The sequence below is a fragment of the Trichechus manatus genome, unplaced genomic scaffold, assembly GCF_000243295.1.
Source record: "Trichechus manatus latirostris isolate Lorelei unplaced genomic scaffold, TriManLat1.0 scaffold00006, whole genome shotgun sequence".
In the NCBI taxonomy this organism is placed as follows: domain Eukaryota; kingdom Metazoa; phylum Chordata; class Mammalia; order Sirenia; family Trichechidae; genus Trichechus; species Trichechus manatus.
Window position 1 is genome coordinate 24,951,783 of NW_004443942.1, and position 12,786 is coordinate 24,964,568.

The following is a 12,786-nucleotide window of genomic DNA, read 5'->3' on the forward strand; positions in this document are numbered from 1 at the left end:
CGAACGTCCTTATTGTCATATTTTGAAAATAATTGCTTAATTTGACCAAATTGCATCTTTCCCACCTCTGGCTCAAACATAGAGAAGTGATTTTTGTTTTCTTTTCCCCTTCCTTCCTTCCCCTTTCTTTCTCTTTTTCTTTCCTTCTTTCTTTTTTTTAGTGCATATTATTGCAGTTTTGGAAGAATCATTTTTACTGTTTAAATTCAAACCTTTAACATTGTTTCCAACCCACTGATAATGCAGCTGAGGTATAAGTAGTATATTGTTGGGTGCCATTGAGTCAATTTCAACTTATAGCTACCCCATGTGACAGAGTAGAACTGCCCCATGGGATTTTCTTGGCTGTAATCTTTACAGAAGCAGATCACCAGGTCTTTCTCCCATGGAGTCTCCAGGTGAGTTTGAACTGCCGTCCTCTCATTTAGCAGCTGAGCACTTAACCATTTGCACCACCAGGGCTCCTATACCTAGTGTAGGTCTTGAATTGAAAAGAAATCCATAAGCAGCAGTGATCCCTTGGCACTGAACCAGATACTGTTGTTCTGAGCTCGTTTTTGAGTAAAGTAATATCCTAAGCTGTGAGCGTTTCATAAATTCTCCCATGGCCATGCAGCTCCTCTAAATCATAAAATCAATGTGTTTATGTTGTGCTTCAGTGCCGGTGAGTGATGAAGAGGAGGGAGCAGTTCTTTTTGACAGCTCTGGCAAGGCGGCCGCTGATCCCTTCGACTCGTCTTCTGGCTCTGTGCAGCTCATTGCAATAAAGCCCACTGCCCTTCCTGTGTTACAGCCAGCCTCAGACAGGAGCCAGGAGTCAGCAGTCCTCAACGGTGAGGTAAGGATCTGAGGACCCAGAGTGGGAGGGAGTCTAGCCAGGTCTCAGTGAATGAGTACCTAGGAGTAAGACCTCACAGTAGCTGGGTGGAGATTGCGTCTGTCAGACATCCCTCTGCAAACACCAGGCCTCTGTGGAATGAATCAAGACTCAAGTCACCCAAAAGGAGTTTGCTGGGAGATGTTGTCAGAGTATTTTCTACCGTTATTAGAAAGCCCAGTGGGAACTTTTTAAAAACTGTAGCTATGAAGAGAAAGAATTAGAAGTTCTACAGTCTCCACCCGCACCTACAAACTTTTGCCTTTCTTGATAACACTCCTGTCTTAGGTACCCAGTGCTGCAGTGACACAAATGGGTGGCCTTAAAGAGCAGGAATTTATTCTCCTCACAGTTCTGGAGGCTGGAAGTCCAAATCAGGCTCTCGGCTGTGCCGATTCCTTCCTTGTTGGTAGCCCTGAATGTTCCTTGGTTCCTTGACTTGTAGAACATTCTCACATGGTGTCTGTCTTCCCTAGAGTGTGTGTTTCTGTGTCCATTCTGCTCTTTTGGCAACTCAGAAGTGATCAGATTTAGAATTCACCCTACAGGGGTCTGACATAATTAACACAATGAAGAAAACCCTATTTCCTAGTAGGAACGGGAGAGGCTTGAATTGAGAGGGAGCCAGAGAAGATATTGTCATATGGACAGGGATGTAGCCCATGCTATAAACTCTGAAACAACTTTTACTCCTTTGAACAAGCTTGAAATAACCCATTGCCTGCTTCCAGGATTTTGTTGTGTATCTAATGTTAATTAAGTTACCCAAGAGTTTGAAAAAAATTAATGGCATACACCAAAGAGTGATGATTCCACCAAAGAAAAACAGATGTCAGATAGACAGATAGACAGACAGACAGATAGTGTTTGTAGTTTAGAGGAAGAGCAAGTTGGATAAAAATTATCTGCCATTCTTCCATCTTCTGCAGCAGAATGGTCAGTGGGCTAAAAATACTTATGAACCTTTAAGAATAACATGCCTGTGGAAGATGATATGAGCATTTACATCACACATGTGCACATGTACACACATAAATACTTTCCTATATTTTTTTGTTAGGTTGGCAGATTTGTTGTTCATTTCATTTGTATATACCTGCTATTGTTACCTGAAAAAAGTGAGAGATTTTTATATATACCGGCTATTGTTACCTGAAAAAAGGAGAGAGATTTTTGTATATACCTGCTATTGTTACCTGAAAAAAGTGAGAGATTTCCAAAGTTTTAAAGTCTTTTTCCCCAACACCTCAAGGAGCTTACCACAGCCCTGTATAACTTGGCATAGTAGCATGGTAAACTCATGTCAGGGGCTTGCTCTCATTCCACCATCCAGGCCACTTATAAAAGCGTTTCACAAACCTAACTCAGGAAGCACCTCTTATTTCCTGGGCAGAAGGACTGAGCTAGCCTAAATTTCTCTGCCTCGGTTTCTCCATCTGTAAAATGGGGCTGCTGTGAGAATTCAAATGAATTAATCTATTTAAAGCACTTAGAACAGTGCCTAGCACACAATAAACACTATATGTATTACTTATTATTATCATCAATTAGACAACCAGTGAGCAAGGACTCATTGACCATTCCCTTTATGCCACTTGGCTCTATAACCAGATGGAAACTGGTTGTCTTCCCAGAGCCAATCACTGCCTCTGAATCTTTCCTTGGGCCCAGTTCTGCCACCAAACACACAAGCCCAGCGATCAGAGGCCTCTGGAGTTATGCTCATGTGCTGAGAACTGCTCTTGATGAGGACCTCTGCCCAGTTACGGGCCCAGGTAATAGCCACTGTGCCTGGATCTTATCATCCCACCTTAGTGATTTGGATGCCATGGGGAGAGATTCCAAATCTTGCTAAATTCAACTTACCGATCCCCCTTTTCTGCCAGGCCCATCACCCTGTCACAGAAGGAGAACAGATGAACACGTTTCTTGTCCAGAAACGGATACTGGCTACATTTTGCTAGTTAAAGGAATGGACATTGCTGGCATTTGCATTGGAAAAGAGCCGCAGACTGTTCTCTGTAATTTGCTGCCTTGTGGAGCTCAAGGCAGATTGTCTTATAATTTTCTTTCTGTTCTTCTAAGTGGCTAGTTTAAGTGAGGAAATCACAGCTCAGAAGCCATAAGTTCATCTTTTGTGAATTACATGAAATTCTTTTAAAAAAGATATTTTAAAGAAAATACAAAAACAATATAAAATACAACAGAAAGTTCACAAAATAACAGAGAAAAATCACCATAATTTCACCCTCCCTTATCATATCCTCTGTTTTCATTTTTGCACATTCTCTTCAAGCCTTTGACCGAACTGATGTATATTTAGAATCCCGCCATATACAGACAACTTTATGTCTTGTATCCTAAGCATCTGCTGGGTTTCTGTGGTCTTACTGTTTATCATTTTTAATGACCTAGTTGAGAAGGAAAGGAGCCCTGGTGGTACAACAGTTAAGCGCTTGGCTGCTAACCAGAAGGTCGGCTGTTCACATTCACCCAGCAGCTCTGCAGGAGAAAGACCTGGCCATCTGTTTCTGTAAAGATTACAGCCAAGAAAACCCTATGGTGCAGTCTACTCTGTCACATGGGGTCGCTATGAGTCGGAATCGTTTGACGGTGTCAAACAACAGTTGAGAAAGTACACCATTGATGGAAAAACTAGTCTTCCACTGACCAAATCTTTCAAGTTTTTTGTTTTTTAGTTTTGGTTTTGGTTATTCTAATGACCAAATATTATAATATATAATATTATAGTTATTATATTTACTACAATGATTAATTTCATATGACTTTTTTTCATAATGTCTTTTAAGCACTTTTTTATTTTGAAATAATTTGAGACTTACAGAAAAGTTGGAGCGGGAGTACAGATTTCCTGTACACACTTTACCTAGCTACCCCTAACGTTAACATCTTAACCTAATCCTAGACTAATTTTCAAACCCAGGAAATTAACGCTGGAACAGTTCTAGTAACTCATCTACAGACCTTATTTGAATTTTGCTGGTTTTTCTATTAACGTCCTTTCTTCTGTTCCAGGGTCCAGTCCAGGATCCCACAATGGCAGTTAGTTGTCTTCTTGGTCTCCTCCAGTCTGGGACAGTTGTCCAATCATTCTTTGTCTTTCGTGGCCATTATTACATTTTTGGGTTATTGCATGGAATGTCCCTCAGTTTGGGTCTGTGTGATGTTTTCACATGATTGACGTTCTGCAGTTTTGGCAGGATACCACAGGAGTGATGTACACTTTTCAGTGCCTCATCTCGGGAAGTACTTGATACTGGTATAGTCTGATTACTGCTGATGCTAACTTTCACATCTAGCTTTTAATCTCTTTTGAAATGTTGCTCTAGGAGAGAGTCCAGAAATGTGATTCCTGGATCAGAGGATGTTGTGTTAGCTTCTTCTCTTCACTGATTTTCTCAGTGGCAAGCAGAATAAGGAAACAATTAAGTCTTGTAAAATTCTACCAGCCTAAAAATATTATTGTTAGGTCCCAGGGTGGGGAGAGCTTTGCAAAAGTTAGAAGAAATATTTCCCCTGATATTATGTTTCTTCGAATGCTTTAAAAACAGAGCATCTAAGATGCACCCTTATGTTAGTGAACCTCATAGTTTTACTGTAGGTTGCTACGTATCTTACCCCTGGGTGACTTCATGCTAGGCTGGTTTAGTAGTGTGGAGTATTGGAGTATTGGTCTAGAATTGGAACTTGCACATTTAGCCAAGTTCTGGCATCTGAGAGTTTATCCTCGAAGATGGGATATAGATACTCAGTCTCATAACTCCTCCTAGTTGCATGGATGCTTGGCTGGACTTCCATAAAACACCACACTCTCACTATAATTTTTTGGCCAAACACAGCTAGTCCTGTACCTATTCCTTAAAAGTCCCCAGGTTTTTGGTATGTGTTGTTATAGCCTCTTCCTTACTGCTGTCTTGCCCTTTTCTCTTTCCCCTGTAAAACAAGAACTAGAAAGAATGAAATCTGAATAACTCTTATGGGCAAGAAGGAACAGGGACATTCTAAGACAACATTTTGCAGTGCAGCCTGCTGCATGTCCAGTCTCCTTTGTCTGCCCTGCCCTGCCCCTTCCCACTCCCCGTGGCCTCTCTAGTGCTCAGCCCAAAGCCTCCCCACCATGGCACTCCACCCAAGCCGGACCACCCTTCATACTCTATGCTCGCATGTTACTCATTTTTCTTCTCTCTGTCAAGCCGCCTGTCCTGTATTCTTGAATAGGTAGAAACCCTACACAACCACATTAACAATAACATTTTGAAGTTCTGAGTGCCTAGCCACATTGTAAGCACGCCATATGCATAAACTTATGCAATGCTTACAACAACCCTATGAGGTAGTTGGTATTATCATCTCCCATTTACAGTGAAAGAAACTGAGGCACAGAGAAATGAAGTAATATGCCCAAGGCCACACAGGTAGGAAAAGGCAGAACAAGAATTTAAACCTAGGTGATCTGGTTCCAGGACCTACACACTTAACACAGCTCTGTGCTACTTCATCATCTCAGTTCATGAGAACATATCATCCCCACAAGTTATCATGTAAGTGACCGAAAGCAAAATTATCCTCCCAAGAGTGTTTGCTTGTTAAAAACCAATTGCTACTGAGCTGACTCCAACTCATAGTGGGCAACCCCATGTATGTTAGAGTAGTGCTGTGCTCCGTAGGGTTTTCAATGACTACTTTTTTGGAAGTTGATCACCAGGCCTTTCATCTGAGGTGCCTCTGGGTAGACTCAGACCTCCAACCGTTTGGTTAGCAGCTGAGCGCATTAACCATTTGCACCAGCCAGGGACTCCATCTGCTTATTAACCCAACTAAATTTGGTGAATATTTCATCAAGAGTTGGGAACAAGTGAGGGAAAGATTGACTTTAAAAGGAGATTCTTCCCCTATGTTACTTGCATGTGAGTTTGGCTCAAGAGGGGACCCCCTCTCATACTCGCCTGTGCCAGTTGGGAAGCAGAATAGGAAGGCAGAGGGAAGATGTTACCTCAGCAGAAGGGAGTACTCTCTGCCTTAATTTTTAAAGTCTTGAAATTCTAGGAGATTTAAGTTAACGATCCAAATAGGAGAGACTTCACTTAAAGAAGAAAAAGAACTTAAAGTATTGTCAGCAGCACCTACAGTGAGTCAGGGACTCGTGGTCCTGACAGAAACCCAGCATTCCAGGCTATGAAGCCTTACTGCCTGAGGAACTTCCATGTCCAGGAGGGATAAGCCAGTGTACGTCTCAGTCCCCAGCTCTCAGCCTTTGGCACGGGCTAGTGAAGAAGCTCCACTGCCATGGTCCTGGGAGCCTTCAAGCAGCTTCTCTTCTCCCATCACTGGCCTCAGAGGGGTACCATCACCACCCCTGCGTTTCTTATGTGCCTGTCTCAGGCCCATAGTCCTGTCTCTTTTCCCTCCCAGAGCTCAGTTCTGACTGATTCGGACATCAGGCCCCAATTTCCTGATCCCCTAGACCAGTGGGCCTCATACCTTCTCTACCCCTAATTCTTCCTTTAAGCAAGCTGTTTTGTGGAAGTCCAATATGAAACACGAATCAAAGACAAGATTCTGCTCTGGTTGTTGGAGACAAGAGCCAACAGCTCAGCCTCGTCTTCTTGCTGCTCCCACACTTTCCTGATGCCTGGGGAATCTCCTGGAATCCTAGGGCAAGAATTCTTAACCCAGGTCCCTGGAGTTGCTGAACTTGTATGAAAATTGCTGTGTATTGGCTTATGAGGGGTAAGACCCATAGCTCTCATAAGAGTCTCTGGAGCAGTGACCTTACAAAAAAATATATGAATCCATGGAACACGGTTTGAAAACCAGCACTCCGCACCAAAGGTGTGGCACAGGTGGTAGATCAGAATCAGCTCCAGGGTTTTTCAGAAATACGGATGCCCAGGCCCCATGTTTGAAGATTCTGATTCAGTAGGTCCGTAATACAGCCTGGGCCTCTGTATTTTTGCCACTTCTGCAGCCAGTGGATATACTGCCAGGGAACAACTGCCTTGGTCATAATCCAAACTGAAAGGCTCAATTCTGGTGAGTCCATGCCAGCCTTAGCCCCCAGCCCCTCCCTGGGTAGAACCAGTCCAGGGGCTTTGACTTTGGGTCTTTCCTACTTCCCTGGTTCTCTTCCTAAGGGGCGGTGCACATAGTACACAGCTAGACTGGCTGCCCAGGGTCAAATCCTGGTTCCACCTCTGGTTATCTGTGAGGCTTTGAGAAGGTTCCTTAATCTCCTCATCTGTAAAATGGGGGAGTAATAGTAACCTGCCTTATGGGTTGTTGTGAAGATTAAGGTGAGTTCGTACACATAAAGCACATGGTACCTGGCACATTACTACACTGTTAATCTTTATCAGATAACTGGTGCCTCATTTCTGCATTTTACTAGCTTTGCTTTTTTGGACCTCAGTTTCCTCACCTGTCAGGTGGAAATAATGCCCACAGTTACCAGACTTTTGATGAGTGTCCCTTAAAATTACAGCTGTGAAAATGCTCTCTATACTATATACCAACCAAAAACCAAACCCATTGCCATCGAGTCGATTCCAACTCATAGCAACCCTCCCTATAGGACAGACTGGAACTGCCCCATAGAGTGTCAAAGAAATGGCTGGTGGATTTGAACTGCTGACCTTTTGGTCAGCAGCCCTAGCTCTTAATCAAGGTTGATTACATACAGCACCAATGGTTCTCCATATCATCCATAAGTCCCAGGCAGATTTCACCATGCAGCTCCATATGTGGGTGTAATGTTCTCATCATTTGTTATATACAGCATAGTCATCTACTTGTATCTTTGACGTCTCATAGGGTACATTTTGCCATGTTCCTTTCTGAAAGACCAGACCAGGCTTTCCCTGTTGAGCAGGACTTGATTGGTATTAGTGGTCATACAAGGTTTCAAAATTACCTGTCTCTCAAGAAAGACATGCATCTACAAAAATAAGCTCTCAAATACAGGTTGATAGTTTGGAGAGACCTCTGGAGCAGAGTGTTCACTCTCCCTTCTTGCCCCATTCATCTCAACTCAGCTTTTTCAGGAATGGGCTGTCTTATCCAGCTGGACACCAGCTAAATGGCCAGGGAAGGCCATTGGGTTCCGCAGGGCTGGAGCTAGAGTAGGGGCATCGAGAACTAGCTGGGGTGTCAAGCCAGAGATTCCCAAACAGGAAAACCAAAAAGGTATAGGCAGGGACACAAAAGGGCATAGGCGAGGTTAAGGCCAATGCCACAAAGCTAAGAGCTTGCAGCCAGGTCTAGCCTTTACCACTGTCAGGGCAGATGGGGAGAAGGAGGCTCAGATAGAAGATGTCTGGTGACTTAGGTCAGTGCCAGGCTCCACATTACTTGTGGGCTGGCCTTGGAAAGGGAATGGGTTGGTCTAGCTGACTAGAGGTGAATCCTAGGATGGCTTTTCCAGGACTACCACCCTCTGATGAAAGCCTCACACCTGTCGGCACTGCTGGGCCAGTGTGTGCCTGAGACAGTCTTTCTCCCCAGGTGAACAAAGCTCTGAAGCAGAAGTCAGACATTGAGCACTATCGGAACAAGCTGCGCCTCAAAGCCAAGAGGAAGGGATATTATGATTTCCCTCCAGTGGAGACAAACAAGGGTCTGACTGAAAGAAAAAAGATGTATGAAAAAACCCAAAAGGAAATTGACCACATTCTGGATCCAGACCCAGAACTCTGTGCCCCATTCACGGAGTCTAAAAACAGGTGTGGTATTCAAGAGATTCTCTAAATGTTTGTGATGTCACTGGTGGGGGGGGCGCAGAGGATGCCTTGAGATCTTTGCAGGCTGCTCATCCATGAAAGCAGATACTCCATAATAAGTCTGGGAGAGAAAAAAAATTGAAGCCATTAGGAAAAAAATGGTCGGGCAAACAACCATAATTGTACTTTAGCTTAATGGTTTTTTTTGTTTTTAACCCGGTGGCTGTTTCAGGGCTGGGTGAAGATATAATTATCACTTACTCTAGATCAAGGGGCATTGTATTTTTCAATTATTTTAGTGGCTCTTACATAAGAAAAGCAAATTTCATGCCTTAGCTTTTCATTCAGCCTTAGTGAGTACTTACTGCACAGCTGCTGAGAGCTCCATGCTGCGATTATTGCTTTAACTCACAGATGTGTGCATTTACTCAACAGTAATTGTCACCTGCTATGTATTAGGCACTGAGCAAGATGCTAAATTCTGTTATGGCCATGTGTGCTTTTTCTCATTCATTCATTCAACGTTTATAGTGGACAAGACAGACTGATCACTGCTCTTGTGGAGCTTAAGGTCTGATAGAAGAGAAAAATAATGATCACCCCAAAGGTTTGTTAATCACAAGGGCGATGGATGTTTGATGGAAAAGTATGAGCTTCTGTGACAGCTTAAAAGGGGGGCCTGTTCTTCAAAAAGTTAAAGAATTACCATGTTGTTGTTGTTAGTTGCCATTGAGTTGATTCCCACTCGTGGTAACCCCATGTGTGCAGAGTAGCACTGTACTCCATACAGTTTTCAAGGCTGTGACCTTTCAGGAGCAGAGCACGAGGCCTATCTTCTGAGGCACCTCTGGCTGGGTTCAAACTGTGAGTCTTTTGGCTGGTAGTCAAGCACTTAACCATTTGTGTCACCCAGGGACTCCCAAAATTACCATAAGACCCAACAATTCCACTCCTAGGTATATACCCAAAAGCCTTGAAAGCAGGGACTCCAGCAGATACCTGTGCACCAGTGTCTGTTGCAGCATTATGCACGATAGCCAAAACAACTGAAATGTCTATCAGCAGATGAATGGATAAACAAATTGTGGTGTGCCATTCAGTGGAATACTATTCAGCCATAAAGAGAAATGAAGTTCTAATGCATGCCATGACATAGATGAACCTCGAAAACATGCTGAGTGAAAGAAGTCAGACACAAAAGGACAAATATTGTATGATCTCACTTACACGAAATATCTAGAAAAGGTAAGTGCATAGAGACAAAAGTTTATTAGTGGTTACCAGGGGCTGAGGGGAGGAAGAAATGGGGAGTTACTGCCTAAGGGGTACAGGCAGTCCCCAGGTTATGAACATCTGACTTATATACAACCCGTAGTTATGAACCAACCCCCGTAAAGCCTATTATATTAAAAATTCGATGTACGTACAATGGTTTGTAATAACAGAGGGGCGCTACTTTGGAAAGCACATCAAACATTATTATTATTATTTCTGTATTATTATGTTAAAGATGTTTTAGTGTATCTGGAAGTGTTTCTTTAATTTTTTTTATGCATAGAAAGGTATACTATATACTATATACTAAGACACAGATTTGACTGACATTAGATACAAACCGTACCTAACTGCTCTACTTACATACAAATTCGACTTAAAGACAGATTTAGGAACTGAACGCGTTTGTAATCTGGGGACTGCTTGTATTGGGTTTCTGTTTAGGGTGATGAAAAACATTTGGAAATAGACTGTGGTGACGGTTACCCAACATGTTGAATGTAATTACTGTCACTGAATTACACACTTAAAAATGGTTAAAATGGCAAATATTTTTTAATATGTATTTTATCACAATAAAAATTTTTGAAAGGGGGGCTAGTAGCCTGGTCTAGTGAGGAAGGGTTAGTCCAGGTGGTTAAATTGGAATCCTTCCAAGCTTTGTTGTTAACTAAGCAGAGGCAGGCCTCAGGTACTGGGTGAAGGGGGGATAGGTTTGCAAAGCTAAACTTGCCCACCTTTCTTCCTTTCCTCCCACCCTGAAGCACTCCCTCAGAGGCACTCTTATGGTTTGAGACCACCTCTTTCAAATATACACCCTCCTTGGTGACAGCCTCTTGGCTTTAAGCAGTGCTGAGACTCCAACCTGGCACACAGCCTTGGCAGATCCATCCTACACAGACTGCGGGGAGCAGGGCAGTTCCTGCGTATTTATTAAAACCAAAAAATTAGCATGTGACAGGCTTGGATTGATGGCATAAAATCAAGCTGGGTGGTAAGGCTAAATTTTACGAATTCAGTCGACATAACTTTATTTTCAATAAAGAAAGGAGAGCAGTCTAAACTAGTGCTCAATTCACCATCCTTCTAATTAGGCTTGGTTGGCGTGACAAGCCATTGATAGAAAATTACACTGTGACAGGGTTCATGATGCGTGCGTCAACATGTTAGAACGGCAGTAAAGAAAAGCTAGGGATTTCGCAGGGAAGCTGGTGGCTTCTCTAGCTTTTACTTTGTACTTGGGGACTTTTTACTTCATTGGTAGACTGGGGCAAGGAGTTGTTTTCTATAGGTTTCCTGCTGACACTTGGGAAAAATAAATCAGAGATCATGTACAAATAAAAGTAACTTAATTTGGAAGTTATTTGAGAAATAAATTAAAATTTTAGTTAAAGCTTTCGTAAGAATGAAGAACAAAACTCTTTTCAGTAGTGATGTATCCCCACTGCCTAGCATAGGGTCAGACCAGGTTATTTATTGCCATAGGGTTTTCATTGGCTGATTTTCAGAAGTAGATCATCAGGCCTTTCCTCCTAGTGCCATCTTAGTCTGGAAGCTCCACTGAAACCTGTTAAGCTTCATAGCAACACACTGGCAGATTGGTGGTGGCCACCCATGGGGTACGTTGCCAGGAACTGAACCTGGATCTCCCACATGGAAGGTGAGAATTCTCCTGTGGAACTGCCAGTGTCCCGTTAATCCTCAGTAACTATCTGCTGAAAAAATAATTTAATGGCTCTAAAACACTGAAAACAATTAAAAAAAAATTTTTTTTTTGGACCAGTTAAGGGGAGAAGATAGAAAGCCACAATCAGGGTGAGGTTGGATCAGGGTAGGATTAGCAAAAGATGGGGACAGAAAGGAAAAAAACTGATAGAGGAAAATAGAGTGACAGAAACGCAGTAAACTCAGAGGCATTTTTCTTGGTACACTGTCCTGTTTACTCCAGAGAGTGCCTACAGTTTGTTACCTGTTATCACAAGTCAGAGTTACCTTAACTGCTGTTCACAGTTCACATATCCAGAGGTTCTGCTCTGAATGACCTAGCCACTGCCAGGCCCAAGTGAGCGAATTATTCTCTTGTCTAGAGGTAGCATCAGTAATCAGAATTTCACTCTAAGAACCAAATTAAATCAAATCAAAGTTGGGATTCCAAATTTCAGCTCATCACTAAACCTTTTTAAATAGTTTCCACACCTTTTTGTTTTTATTCATGAGAAGAACACTCCCATTTTTATGCTACAAACCCCTAACAGAGATGCAAAGTATGTGGCATACCTGAGGCAGACACTGTCAGTGACCCCCTGTATCCCCCTCGCCTGTCACTGCTCCCAAAAGGCTAGCAGCCTCCTACTTACTGAAGATACCAGCACCTACAACTTAAGACTTTCTCTGGCAGTGGCCGACCAGAAGTGCCAGGGAGCTCAAATGCACTCTGGAGCATCCTCAGTTAATGGCAGATGGGAACTGGTGGATAGATAGCCCTGGCAGAGGAACTCTGAGGTGTCAGCTACACTGTCTCCCAAACTTCCCCAGTAACTTTGAGCTCCAGTTGCCCACAACGCTCACCAGCTCCCTACCACGCCCTTTACTGGCCTCCTTCTCTTCTGAATTAGTTACTCCTAGGGCTGCTGTGACAAAGCACCACAACTGGGTGGCTTTAAACAACATAAATTTAATGCCAGCTTCGCAAAGCTAAGAGCCTGGAGTCCAGCCTAGGGCCAGGGCAGACTGGGAAGAAGGAGGCCCCAGTAGAAAGTCTCGGATAACAGTTCTGGAGGCTGTTGTTGTTGTTAGGTGCCGTCGAGTCGGTTCTGCCTCATAGTGATCCCATGCACAACAGAATGAAACACTGCCCAGTCCTGCGCCATCCTCACTGTTGTTGCTACGTTTGAGCCC

At 43.2% G+C, this 12,786-nt stretch overlaps 1 protein-coding gene across 1 annotated transcript in view; it reads left to right on the forward strand.

Annotated features, from left to right (window-relative positions):
• KIAA1549L (KIAA1549 like) overlaps positions 1-12,786 on the forward strand; it is a 125,811-nt gene that overhangs the window by 62,427 nt on the left and 50,598 nt on the right. The window contains exons 13-14 of the mRNA XM_004369773.1: positions 660-838; positions 8,399-8,616. Of these exons, the coding sequence (XP_004369830.1) occupies positions 660-838; positions 8,399-8,616 (397 nt within the window). The remainder of the gene's footprint in view (positions 1-659; positions 839-8,398; positions 8,617-12,786) is intronic.